Source organism: Pocillopora damicornis, chromosome 3 (genome assembly GCF_964200805.1).
Source record: "Pocillopora damicornis chromosome 3, jaPocDami1.2, whole genome shotgun sequence".
Classification (NCBI taxonomy): domain Eukaryota; kingdom Metazoa; phylum Cnidaria; class Anthozoa; order Scleractinia; family Pocilloporidae; genus Pocillopora; species Pocillopora damicornis.
In genome coordinates this window covers 24,967,537-24,981,907 of record NC_142672.1, presented here as the reverse complement: position 1 = coordinate 24,981,907, position 14,371 = coordinate 24,967,537, and the positions used below count along the sequence as shown (strand labels likewise).

At 38.3% G+C, this 14,371-nt stretch overlaps 1 protein-coding gene across 3 annotated transcripts; it reads right to left on the bottom strand.

The window, feature by feature from the left end:
* Positions 1-3,761: 3,761 nt before the first annotated feature.
* On the bottom strand, positions 3,762-13,507 carry LOC149049001 (uncharacterized). Of its 3 annotated transcripts, XM_089201440.1 has the most exons (4): positions 11,307-13,507; positions 6,822-7,146; positions 6,347-6,379; positions 3,762-4,048 (listed from the first exon to the last, which is right to left on the bottom strand). In XM_089201440.1, exons 1-3 carry the CDS (start codon positions 13,401-13,403, stop codon positions 6,369-6,371), a joined length of 2,433 nt encoding a protein of 810 aa, XP_089057566.1. In that variant the 5' UTR covers positions 13,404-13,507; the 3' UTR covers positions 3,762-4,048; positions 6,347-6,368. The 3 variants fall into 3 exon arrangements, 2 of the variants coding, with proteins under 2 accessions (XP_089057566.1, XP_089057565.1); XR_016185176.1 differs by having other exon boundaries at positions 6,347-7,146; XM_089201439.1 differs by lacking the exon at positions 6,347-6,379.
* Positions 13,508-14,371: the final 864 nt, after the last annotated feature.

Here is a 14,371-nt window from a genome sequence, read left to right as displayed (position 1 = left end):
GCTGAGGTGACTTCAAAGTAATAGGTAACTGGGAAAGTGGCGCAAAATGGAAAAAGCCGCAGGGGGTAGGGAATCTTTTTTTTAAGTATCCCGTATCTATTTAATTTTCTGCCCAAATATCCCGTATCCCTATATTTTTTACCCAAATATCCTGTATCCCGATAACCCCTAATAGGGCCAGTATAATTACAAACCGAATCGGACGTCGCGAAGTCTTATTGCCAATTAATCATAAAAATGACAATTTCCAAACAAAATCTTCTAAAATATTTTCATGGTTTATGGGGAAAATTCTCCATTTTGAAGAAAGTCCCAATTTAGGAGCCTGTACACTGTTTTTATGGTGATTGAAACCAAGGTTGTGACTGGTTGATTTAAACTACAACTTTGAATGTGATTAGCTTATTGAACTGTCCGATAACAAACTGTCCGATAACAACTTGGCAAGTGAAAAACAGGAGTTTTTTAAACCAATCACAATCGAGGAAATTGTGATTTTTATGATTACGGTGGATAAAAAAAAAGGGAAAGGGAAGAGGAAGAAGAAGCTTTACAAGAACAGTTCCTGGCATTTCAAGGATGCAACAAAGGAATCATGAAAATGGCTCAAAATCTTTCTGATCGAGCCGCACAGCAACGGACAGAAAGAGAGGCTCTTTGTCAACAGATGAAGGATCAAGTTGATCCAGACAAGGAAGATTTAATAAAAGCGTTGAATTAAAAACAAGATGAAGAAATGAAAGCTCTGTGGGATGAATTGAATGCAAAGTCAAATGAGATGGCTAAGCAAGTTTCACGGGATGAAATGAGGAGTGGCGAAACGACTGAGTTGATTGACTAATTAAACAAACCAGAGAAGCGGAAGAGCGGTAAAGAGACGTAGCAGATACTCGAGAGAGAAAACAAGAAGTAGAAAAACCAGGCTTTTGGAAGAAATCACATGAAGGTCTTAGGAAAATTTTCCCTTCTACACCGTTTGTTTTCAAAATACAGAATTTCTTGTGGTCAATCACAATGAAGAAATGTTTGTTGCAATTTGGAAGAAATATCCTTTCATAATTTTTTTCAAAGACCGCAAATTCCACTTGTCACATGTCCTACCGGCTCCTGCAACTTTTTTGATCTTTGAAAAATTTACTCGTGCTTATTTCTACAAATAGCACTCGAAATCATGTGATTGCGTGTATAAATGGATTGCAAACTTTATTTTGTTTCCTGGGCATTAGTGTGTCATGTTACATTTATTTATTGTGCTTTCAGAAAAGAGCTGGAAGCATGGCTTCAAGAAAAAATCAAAGCATTGCCATCCCTCTTTGTTTACCCAACAACTGCCAGTGAAATGCAGCAACTGGAGAATAAATCAAAACCGGAGGACAAGGTACGTCACTGTATGTGGAGGAGGAAGCGTTGAAGAAGCTTAAGACTGTGAAAGGTATGTTTTCTGTCCATATCTTCATGGTCATCAGTTTTTACATAACAAGTTTTATTTTTTATATATGTTCAAGCTCTTACTGGGTGCAATGAGAACTGCACACATGTAACCATGAAATAGCTAAAAGAAAGAAGATTATTATCAATAGTATAAAAATGGGGAGATTGATATCTGCTTGTGTTCGATTCGGTTGTTATAGTTAACGTAGTTGTCAATTTAGGGACTTACTTTTTCTGGGCACCGTCATATGCTTGTTAACGTACGTTGATCTCGAGCTTTCCAGTTTATCTTGATGCAGTTTTCCTTTTAGTTTCAACAATAATCAAGGAGGGTCTTGGGTTTTTCTTTTTCAATCCGCGATTCAAAAATTTCGTTTTACAACTTAAGCAATCATAAACTAAAATGCTTCATCCTTATCTTGCAGTTGCGTCACTGGACAAACAATGTAAGTGCTTGAAAGAAAACTTAAGTCCTCGATGTTCTCTGGATAGCAGTAAAAAAGCTGAGGTGGGGACAGGGGGGTCATCTTCAGCAATGATGTGTCAGGTAATAGGCACTCAAAGAAGAAACTGATAAAAAGAAGAATCACTCATCTAACATATATTTTTCAAGAAAATTTGGTATCCTTTGTCTTCTAGAGATATTGTGATAATCTCAAGTTTATGAAAACTAAGAAATTTCAAAATTTGAAGAAACTATTACCCCAATTCTAGCCAAAACCAAGTTGCGCTGCTTTAGCGGTCATTTCAGAATAGCAAGTTATAGCTGCCTCCAAAACTACTTACATTGGAATCACCCCTTCACACAAGAGCTTGCACAACTTGACACTGGCTATCTATGTTTTTCAGGACTCCACATGACAGGGAATGTACCGTGGTCTTATTAGACTCAGAGAGAATTGATGCAGTGATGGGAGAAGGTTTGGATACTAGACATGACCTCAGTGGATTGGAGTGTCCTTCGCCACGAACATCAGATGTTAGGGGTGGAGAGATATGCGGAGGAGGGAGGGTGTCCATAAATTAGGCATATTTCTGCGTGCACTTAAAGGCTTGTATTGGTGAAATACAGGAACGGTATTTCAACGATTTTAATGCGTATTCCAAAAGAAAATTTCATTTGGATGTAGGATTTACCCTAAAAAAAGGTTGCTGAAAAGTACTTGGAAAGCATGTGAAAATTAATTAGGCTGCGCAGAGTGTTCTCACATTTTTTTAGCTAGTTCTTGAAGCCTATTCGTGAAAACCGACGTATGCACTCTGTAACTTTGACACGAACGATCCGATGTTTTGATCACAAACCTTCCACTGGGGGTTGATGGAGGAGTAGGGCTTATTTCTCGAACAGAGAGTGGAAGTCGACCTTACACTGGAAAAACTTCTCGTTGAAACAAATTCTCGTCTATTCTCTTCAGTAAGCAGGAGTAAAACTTTAACCCTTCGACAAAAGGATTTTGTGACCAAAAAAAGTACCAAGCTGAACAAAGAAGATAACAGAAAAGCTATTGTGTGCGATAGATGAAACGAAAACATCTCTTAACATTTAGCAGTTTTATTATGAAGTTGTCCCAACGAATAAGACTTCGCTCCAACGCCGACGGCAGTGTGAGTGCGAGCGGTCCTCAACTGGGTGGAGAGGACACAATTCTTCCACAAGACTTTTCCATTCTTCATCTGGCTTCTCAGGGATGTTAATCAGTCCATTCCAACGAAGAAAGAAGTGGGTAAAGGGCGAAAAAGGAGACTGCTCGCAATGTTTTCTGTTTCTTTGGGCCTTCTGTGTTTTTATTTTCGCCGGTTGAACACTTGATAGAATTAAATTACAGCAGTAAAAATGAGAGGATGCTTAGATCCTCTTTGATGCCTGCTGATTGAATGGAACCGCATGGAACAACTTAAGGGAAGACAGACGGCTTGTGCAGCGATATAAACAAGTAGTTACAGGGAAAAAACAAACAAGGAAACAAAAATAAAACGTCAAAAACAATATTAAAGAGGTCGGTCGGCGGGACGCGAAAGGCGTTCTTGTTACACAAGTCAGGCCGAGAGATTCAGTGATAAATTATCGAGAAAAAAAAGCAAATCAAAACCATGCGTGAAAATTTACCAGTTTTTTCCTCTCATCCAGGGGCTGCCTTTATCGAACTAAAGACTACATACTAGTCTCTTGAATTCGAACATTATTCTGTGCGTGGTGCGTTCAGCTGTAAAAGAACTATTTCAATGACTGTGCTTTAGGATTCAGGCAACAAGGATAGAGGTTGTATCTAAGATCTTTTTCAAACACTCGTGCCATCTGCACTTTCTTTGACTACAAAGAGACAAGGATATTTCACAAAAATCCTTTTAATAAATCAATAAAAGTGAGGCTAAAAAATGTGACAACGTTGGGTAAAAATAAACCAACTAAATTGCTATTTACAATGGCAAGTGAGACAAACAAGCATTTAAGCTTGTAACACCAACTTTTCTGATACTGAATTTTCTTTACATCTCCAATTTCAAGCATCATCAGTGTAAAGCATCGAAAAATAAGCCTACTTGAAAGCACAACGCTGCCTGTGAACTGATCCAAGCTCAAGGAATCATTCTTCCGTTCCTTTTTCTGAAAGTCCACCTTTTTTCAAGGGAAAATAAGCTTGTAAGCGAATTTAAATTAATTCAATTAATCAGTTGCAAGTAATTAAGTTAATTAATTTGAATTAATTAATTTAAATAAATTGAGCTTGTCTTCTGCCAGGGTCTCAGTTGGTGGAAAAGATCGAATTATTGGAGAGTGAAAATTGGGGTTTGGGAAGGAAATATCCCTATGTCTATCATAAAGCGATCTATATGCAGCGTTTCCTCTCCATTAACACACATTGTAAATCTCTCCATAACTCATGGTATCGTTCCGGATGATTTGAAAATTGCTCGTGTCATACCTATTTTTAAATCAGGTGACAAAGCTCTCTTCAGCAACTACAGACCTATTTCTGTTCTACCGTGCTTTTCAAAGTTTTTGGAACGAATAATTTACAACCGTATTATGAATTATCTCAATGACTCCGATGTCTTATGTGATAATCAATATGGCTTTAGAAAAAATCGCTCTCCTAGCCTTGCGCTTATCGATTTGTGTGACAAAATTTCTTCTGCATTTGATAGAAAAGAACATGCCATTGGAGTATTCCTAGATCTTTCGAAAGCATTCGATACGGTAAATCACGACATTCTTTTTGAAAAACTCAATCATTATGGGATCCGTGGTCTGGCACTAGAATGGGTCAAAAGTTATCTTTCTGAGAGGAAACAATTTGTCGAATTTAATAACGTTAGATCTGCCCCACAGGGGATTCCCTGTGGGGTGCCTCAAGGTTCTATTCTTGGTCCCTTATTTTTTATCCTGTATGTTAATGATTTGAACAATGCTTCCCTGCTTGATGCAATCTTGTTTGCTGATGATACAAACTTATTTATCTCCCATAATGACCCTGTTTACCTAATTAACACATTAAATAGAGAATTAAACAAATTGTCAACCTGGTTTGCAGCAAACCGGCTCTCCTTGAATTTAGCCAAGACTAATTTTATGGTATTCAAGCCTTGGCAAAAGAAGCAATCCTTTGAATTTCAAGTTTTCATAAATGAGCAGCCTATTCTTCGTGTTTCTGAGACCATGTTTTTGGGTGTTTTATTAGATGACAATTTGACCTGGAAATCGCATATATCCTTAACAGCAAATAAATTATCCAAATCTATAGGTATTATTCATAAATCTAGGTTTTTTCTCTCTACTCACTCCCTTCGTACTTTATACAATTCTATGATCCTTCCATATTTGTATTATTGCAATTTAGCTTGGGCTGGTACCTATAAGTCAAACCTTCAAAGAATTGTAACCTTACAGAAACGTGCGTTAAGAATAGTAAGCAATTCTACATACATTGCCCATACTGGCCCTATTTTAAAGGAACTTAAACTCTTAAAATTTCATGATATCCATTCGTCTCAATTAGGTACTTTTATGTTTTCATTCGAGAACTCTACACTCCCTTCCAAATTCAATAACTTTTTTTTACTGAATAGTCAAATCCACAATTATAATACTAGGAATGCTCAGTCCTTCCGTTTGCCACTGTGCAGAACGAACACAGGAAGTTTTCAATTTACTTTCAAGGTCCAAACTTTTATAATTCGTTAAATTCTGACATAACTAGTTCTCCCTCCTCCGCTTCTTTTAAAAGAAAGCTTAAGGAATTTCTTCTCTCTAAGTATTAGCTTCTGTAAGGCAGTAATTCTTAACTAACTTACTTAATATGTGTGTGCGTGTGTGTGTGTGTGTACGTGTGCGCGGTCAAAGTTAATTACCATAAGTCCATATTGTAATTCTAATATAAGATTAGTTATTTTAAGTGAGAAAACCTGACTTGTTATAAGCCTCGTGGTTTCTTTCAGGTTTTCTCGCCATTTATTTTCTGTCATCAATTTTCTTCATTTTTTTTTTCCATGTGTAAATGTCGTATATGCCAAATAAATATTGTATTGTTATTGTAAAGGAAGCTCCTCTCACTCTTCCCGAGACCTCCATTGTCTCAGCTCACCCCCTTTTTGGCCGTCTCTAGAAAAAGGAGAGCCTGGTACAGACAAAAAGAGGAGTCTTCCTTTCTTCGCGTCATAAAATCACTTTGGGGATCTATGCTAAACTATTTCACTCTGATATCCTAAGAAATTCGTTCAGCGTTCTGATTGGCAAAAAAAATTGAGTACCAACTCGCTATTTTATTGCTGAAAGGAACTTGCATTTCCACTTAAGGTGTAAGACGTTTCACGCGGAACTAGAAATTTGGGAACTTCAGGAAACCACGACAACGGCAATGAGGATGTGGCAAAAAAAAGATCCAAGTAATGAGCAGAACAATAGTTTAGCACGTACGCTTTAAAACTCTTTTCATCTCTCAGCCGTCCACTGTAAAACAACAACGTGAAATCAATAAGATTTGCGGGATTTGAGAAGGAAAACACCGTCGGCAAATTTTCAATTCAAACTGAACGCTGCACCTATACGTTATGCTGAAATAAAGGTATAGCGCCGTAAGAGACGATATACACGTCCAGCAATTTGCAAAATTCTAAATAGGAAATAATCTCGATTTGGCGCAAATACATGCACGTTGTTTTTCGTTTTTTTGCTGTTCGGACATTATCTGTTCGGAGATGCATACAGTTTCTGAGAGTGAAACTCGAGGAAAAGTGAGAGCTTCGAGCGACAGATAATATCTAAGGAAAAATATACGAGAATATTTTTGCGCCAAATGGAGGCTATCGTGTTTATATTTCTTCAATTATTTTTGCAACGCGTGGGGAAAGTGTTTACGAACAGTTCACCGTTTATTACGTAGAATGTTCACCTTCATCCTCTTCATCATCATCATCATCCTCATCATCATCATTATACTCATCATCATCGTCATCATCACCACCATCATCAACGTAAACGTCATCGTCATCATCATCATCGTCATCGTCATCGTCATCATCGTTATCATCGTTATCATCGTTATCATCGTTATCATCGTCATCATCGCTATCATCGCCATCATCGTTATCATCGTTATCATCGTCATCATCATCATCATCATCTGGGTCTTTTCTGGACCTTATTTCTTTTTTTTTTAGCAACTCCGCTATTGTAAGAAATTGATCGATCCTACTTCCATCTGCTCTTTTACGTACCTATCACAGGACAAAATCAAAGTGCTCTGTGAGCAAACTCGTGAATTGACACATGATTTTTTAGATTATGTTTAATGTTATCTGGTTTAGGGAATTTTGTGATTGATTGTCATATCTAGAGTACGAGCAGTAGTTCAGTGTTCGCTAATGTAGCAAAGAAACAAAGTAACGTTAGGATAAGAAGGCATTACAATTGAAATGATCATGCTATTACATTTGACAAGGTGGATGATGTCATGTGTTTTAAACGTCTATCATTTTTGTTTCTGGTTCAAAAGAAAAGGTTGGAAGTAAATGTGGGTGAAAAGTGAAATTTACTGTCTTTCGTTGTAAATATTAGAAAATCAAGGCAATACTGTCTTAATGAAAACATTAACGATTCCCTCTTTATCAAATGAGACAAACGGGAACGAGTTTTGAGTGATATAACTAAGCCAAGCCTGCCACCGTCATTTTGGATCTCCGCCTGGGTAGATTTAGGTCACGTGCTAGGCAACGTATGATCAATAACAAGATAGAATTTCATTTCAGGCCTATTTATCAATTTTGTGGTGTGTAACTTTCGCATTTTAGTACGTTGTTTGTATGTTGAATCTTCAAATTGTCTTGAAACTTAAAAGAAAATTGTTCTTTAAAAATTCACTGAAAATCGGTAGCTAAAATTGTTTGTTTAGGTGTTATCTGATTTTCGTGTTAACTTGTTATTTCGTCAGTCGCCGGCATCTTTTGTTGCTTCTCACAGGAAAAACACACGCGACGAAACGTAATGATCAATTTTGTCCTCAATCTCACGCTATAACAGAAAAAGCTTTTGAACATCTGTAAACTCCGAGCGCTTCGCAGTAAGTGATATTTTCAATGAATCTTCGGATTGTTTTCAAGTTCAAGGACTGTAAATTACAATTTTATGAAAAACGAAGGTTGTTCTGTTATTTCAGTGTGAATCCTTGCATGCCTGCCAGTCGCTGGCGCCGCTTGTTGAAACTAAAACGAAAAAAAAAACTCTTTTAAGATTATCATTGGCTTCTTTTTCACCCCACCACTATTCTTAGCAACAAAGGTCGCCATTTCGTCTGTTTATTGCTCGCCAAAAACTATAAAATGCACTCAAAAGCCTAAAATCTAAAAAAAGTTTACAGGAATCGACCAATCGAGCGAGCGAATGCTATTCCCCACATCGTATCTATAACTCGCTCTTGCGCATGCGCGCAATTCACGAGTTAAAAAGGACACAACATCAACCACAGCACCAATTATGTGAAACTCTCAACTGACATTTTCACACCAGATAAATATTTGAAGCATCCTGATTCTCCCCACGTATATCGCAATATTACGATTCCTTCGCTATGGCAAAATACACCTGTTTCATTAATTCTATGTAACAATCAACTTACATTTCAACACACAAGATAAATATTCGTCGTGAGTTGGCGTTATGTTGCCGTGAGTTCGTTGAGTTTTGCCGTGAATTGCGGTTGTCTTGCCGTGAGTTCGCTTTGCCTTGTTGTAACTTTTGTTTCCGCCGTGACACTTATGGGCCACCGTAGTTTACAAACACATAGATTACGATAAATATAATATTTTTTAAAGGGACGAAAACTGTCCAATATCTTCGAAATTACCTTCCGCATATAAAGTATTACCTACATTATTCTCTGTCCGAGAGTAAATCAATTATTCAATAATTTTCCAACCTTGCACGACTACATGCAACGGGTTTTATTCCAGTTCACTTCTCCACCAACATAATTGTTACACGATTGAAAGTAAGACAACTCTAGATATTTCTTCTTGATGATCTAGTGTTCTCGCTTTAATTTCTTCTTGACTTTCCCTGAAGCAAAGAACTCTCCTCTCAATGTAACCGTACTTTTCTGACAATAACGTTTGAATCATACACGAGACACTTAGAAAATGGTGAATATAAAAAACATATTAAAAACAACTTAAATGTTCTCACTTGTGCTTCGCTGAACTAACGCCCCCAAACCTATCCTCGTATTATTTCATGCTATGGTAGTTTAAAGTTTGCCTAGCTTTGACACTCCACACTCCACAAGGAAGACAAGACAGCAACGAATAAGGAAGACACGTCCTTTGTTCCGGTAATGGCGATGAGAATAAGAATTGTACGTATATGTTCAGCGATGTTACAGAAATATGAAAAGCTGCGTAAAGTGTACACAGAATCAGCTCCAAAGTGTGTGCCAAATTGGAGTTCAAAAATATCTAATTTTTTTGGATTTACACTGACACGAGACCAAGCAGAGACAAACACATACGATAGTTAGTTGAGCAACTTCATTATCAATAATTTCGTTCTTTAATTTTTATTGAATAATGAGCTTATGTAAAGCGGGAGACCCATGGGCCCTGCAATCATCTGACAGAGTTACAAAATATGAGCAATGTAGCCAAAGAAGAAAAGAATCCAACTGATAAATAAGAATAAGTAATCCATTTAAGAGCGAGTAAATTACAGCGCAGTGCCGAGTTCGACTAGTAGCCACGTGTCACGGGTCGCGCCTATGAAGTTTAAGCTTTTAAAATGATTTGTTTTGCTTTTTCCTTTGTTTGCTAGTGGGGCGCTTACGTCTGATGCACAGTAAAGCTTCATTCTTTGAGCGCTAATTTTACTGGTTGCATAACATAACGTCTTTTATATTTAAGTTCATACGGCAACCAGATGGACAATCAGACATGGTTTGATGCTAATCTGGTTTACAAATTTAATGAATGTAACCGAAGAAGTTACAATTCATAGACCCAACGTTTCGACACTCCTGTCCAGTGCCTTCATCAGGGGTGATCTAAACGCTGCAACAAGAAGTCCTTTTATGTGATCACTAATTAGTGGCCTTTTTTCTGACGAGGTGTAAATAGGCGTCAGGGGCAAACCGCCATGGTCACGATTTAGAGGAGCGTGGGCGGAGTCAATATGCCAAGCCTCCAAACAAAGGCGCTGTTGGTAACGCCGATTAGTGGTGATAATTTTAGAATTATCCCACCCAATTGTGTGGTTAGTTAGGCATGTGTGCTCCGATAAAGCTGAATTTTCCTTTTTGCAAAAGAAAACCACTTTTTGATGCTCTTTTAAACGTGTACCAAACTGATGTTTGGTCTGTCCGATGTATTCGTTATCACAGTCATTGCAAGGAATAGAATAAATGGCGTTGGTTCGTTTTTCTTTCGTGACAGGATCCTTAGGTTTGGCGAAAATATGTCCCAAAGTCCGAAAAGTTTTTTGAGCAACTTTAACGTTGTGGCTTTTCAAAATTCTCTTGATGGGTTCCGTAACACCCTGAATGTAAGGAATAACAGCAAAACCAGTCGCTGGTTCCCTTTCATCAAGAGCGTTACTAGTTGTAACTGGTTTTTGGCAGTTACGAAGAAAGGTTTTTGTATAGCCATTTACCTTTCGGACATTAGAAACATATTTGGATTTAACACATGACACAATCCTTTTTGTTTGGTTCTTTCTACTTTGTTGAGTTAACGCTTCCTGTTAATAAAAGCGAATAGATGCTGGTACAGATTGTAGGGAACAACGTCATCAAATCCAAAGCATATACGGGTTAACAACACTTCACGTCACATAATCAAACCCCAAATAAAAGTGTCACATGATAACAACACAAGCCAAAACATTTCAAAATTAACATTGCGCAAAGTTTGGTCAGAGAAAAATTCTCACAATTCATATTTTTTCCTCTTTCTTATGTAAAGCATAGCTACAGAAGATTTCTCTATCAAGACTTCGCCAAAACACAAAGGCCAATCGAATGAACTCGAATGAATCGAACTCCCAAAGTTTTCAATCACAATGTAATCAAGCATGTATTGTACTGGAAACTACTGTCTGTAAATAAATAGTATGAAAGTTCTGAGAGCTAAATTTGTTTATTAATCTTAAACATATTTTTCTGGAAACCATAGTCAAACAAGCAACACATGAACGATAAAAATACTTAACATGGGCTGTTTACGGTCTCCGCCATCCCCAACAATAGCTCTTGATGTCTACATTCTTTCCCATGCAGACTACTCTAATAAATTGTATCCAAAGTACCTTGCTGGAAACAGTATCAAGTGATATTCTTAAGAACATCTAAATAAAAATTAGACACAACAGAGTGAAAGAACAAAAAGGCACTTACACGGTAATCGGTGACCACTGTAATGTTTTTTCCATTTACTGCTGTATAAAACTCATTAAGCTCTGTCTTTGACATCTGAACACCTTTCAGTAGCAGGGATAGGTCCCCTTCCACCTTAGGAACACTGCTAAGATGCTGGACCAGGTCCCTGACTCCTCTGCCAAGTGGATTGCGCCCTAGACCAAGATAGATCAGCTTCGGTACATCTTTTAGTGCACGAGCCAGTGCTGATACTTCATTTTCACCCATATTTGTATTCGCCAGCTCCAGCCTGGTCAGATTGGGTACACTGTTCAGGTTCTTGGCCAGTTCAATAATCCCGTGACCCAGTGCATTGTTTGCCACATTCAGGTAATCTAACTTTTTTAAGTCCTTTAATGAGGCAGCCACTGCTGCACATTCTTTTTCTCCCATTTGTACATCATGTAAATCTAACGAAGTCAACTGTGGCACTTGACGAAGATTCTCAGCCAAATGACTCACACCACTGTGTAAGGGGTTGAATGACAAGCGGAGCACAAGCAAGTTTGGAGAGTGGTGTAGTGACTCAGCAATAAAAGCAGCACACTTTTCTGTTAGATTGATTCCGTAAAGATCTAAATCGCGGAGATTATCAGTAAAATTAATTCCGTGAATCGCGCTCTCAATCGAATCCAAGGCATCTGTCACGCTCCTAAATATTATAATTTTTCGAGGAGCTGTTAATAAAGGCAACATGTTCTTCAACAGAACAAAATCCTCAACTGTTACGTTCTCTACCATGACCTCTCTCACCAGTGACAAAAAATGTTGTCGCGTCTGGTCAGATCTGTTCTCAGTCAAAGACAGTGCAAGGTTATTGTCCTCATTCTCTCCCAGATTATCCACAGGTGGCTGAGAAGAACAAACCGGCGCTGATATCAGTTTAGGAAGCAGTTTACAACGAAAAACAGCATCTGTTATGCGAAGTAGATAGACAAAGTTTTTCTCTTGGCTTTTTTTGAGGAAAAAGTCCGCATCGCGTAACTCGGCGTATTCTTTTACATCTTTAATTTCTCCAGAGCACGTTAAAAATACCGCGTTCAAGTCAGACAATATGGATAGACGATCAACGTGAACATATTGTGTATCCCCTTCTAGAAATAAAGAGATTGGAAAACTGGTGGTGTCTTTGAAGAAGTGCTCTTTAAAAGCAATAGAAGCGTCGTACTCAAAAAGTACTACAACATGGTTAACACATGAGAGAAATGCAGAATACACTGATAGTCTGTCTGAGGCTGGACAACAAAACAAACAGTCGTGACAGAGTTTAATAAAACTTCGTTGTTTAGGAGACAAATCGTTGACAGAAGGCGTCCCAGTGAAATTGTAATTTGCGAGACCTTCTTTCTCTCCGATATGATGTAGTTGATCAAAAACAATGCCCACAGCATCTGATGACAACTCACAAACGAATTTTAGAACTTCTGCCATCATCATTAATTTTTCAAACGTATCCATTCCTGCCAGGCAGGTGACAGGTTCATTCTTCCTAACCTTCAGTTCTTGAACGATGAACCAGGCGGCAAGAAACTCCTGAACGGACTTGTGAAGAAAATACACGATCTTATCACGATTCAAGACGGAACGTTTGGAAACTTGGAAAAAACCGACATGAATAAGCTTCTCGAAGAGATCACTTTTAGGAAATTTGCTGAAGTTAAAATGAAGGCAGTCCTCCAAAAGAGCATCAAAAGCAAGTTCTCCTATCTTGGAAAGTTCCTCTTGATATTCATCTATGCTTTTATCTATTGCGACGTTGTCTGAGTCTTTAGTAGCCATATGATCCAAGAGAGTTTGAATAAATTCTACGTATATTACCGCACGAGATGTTGGTAATTGATGCTTTTTCTTTTTCCACATAAGACACAACATCAACAATAGTAGCGGAATCTCTGCCATCTTCACAAGGTCATGCTCCTTCAGGTATTCAAGTAGCCCTTTAACGTCCTCCTCATCAGGAAGAATCTTTCTTACAAACTGTTTCTTCTGTTCCACGCTATCGAACCCGTTAAGTTCAAACTGGGCGTGACTTGGCACTCTAAGCTCATCCTCTTTCACTGGCCGCGTTGTGATCATTACACAACAGTCTCTCAGTTGACTGCCTCTCCAAATCTGGTGAATTAGGGATGATTTTCCACCGCTGTACTCATCATATCCATCCAAAATGAGCAGCACTTTCTCCTGGTGAGCAAGGTCTTGAGCAAGGTTTTTAAACAGTGAGGAGAATATTTCTCGCCAACTGTAATTTGTAACTTTGACAACGTCACTCTTTAATTTTGAAGGTAAATATTCACATTTTCACTATCTCGTCACTGCGGTTTTTTGTTTTTTTGATTTGTGCCTAATTCTCGAGTACAGTCTCCGATCCTCCCTTCAAGGGGAGAAGCGCGGGCTCATTTCACGAACAGCGGCTGGTAATCGAGGTTATTATTTGTTCCGCTACACAAAAATCTTAAAAAATATATTGATTTCTACTGTGACAAGTGAAATTATTATTAAGACAAAGATTAGGGAAAATCTCAAATATTGTAGTAACTATGAGTTTCTAAAGCTGAAACCTCGAACATTAGCCCCTCGCTGGACCGATTGGGTTGTGTGTGGTTTATAAAATGGGGGTTGGGCTAAAAGGAGGGGAGGGGTAAGGCGGGAGATTCTAGGTGTCTTATGAGTATGTTGAGCCGAGCCTGCCCTCTCTTGCTAATGTAATAACCTGATTTTTTCAGACCATTCTCTATTTTCATTGTCAAACGCCGTTAATCTTGCTGCCACAATTTCGAGATAACGCCCGACTGTCTTCCATTTTTCGAGTTTCTGCAGAAGCCTCTCTAAATCTTCGTCGCTGGGAACTCCTTGCTTGACAACAAACATAAAGACATCACGGCAAAGCATCAAGATGAGACGATAGCGAGTAGTACGTATTGCATCTATTCATGCCATTTTGCTGGATCCACGCATTTTCATTTTACAAAGGCAGGGAGAAGGAAGATGGGGTTGGGGGGTGGGGGTTAACGGGCACGCCCATAGACATGTCCTCATTTTACCTC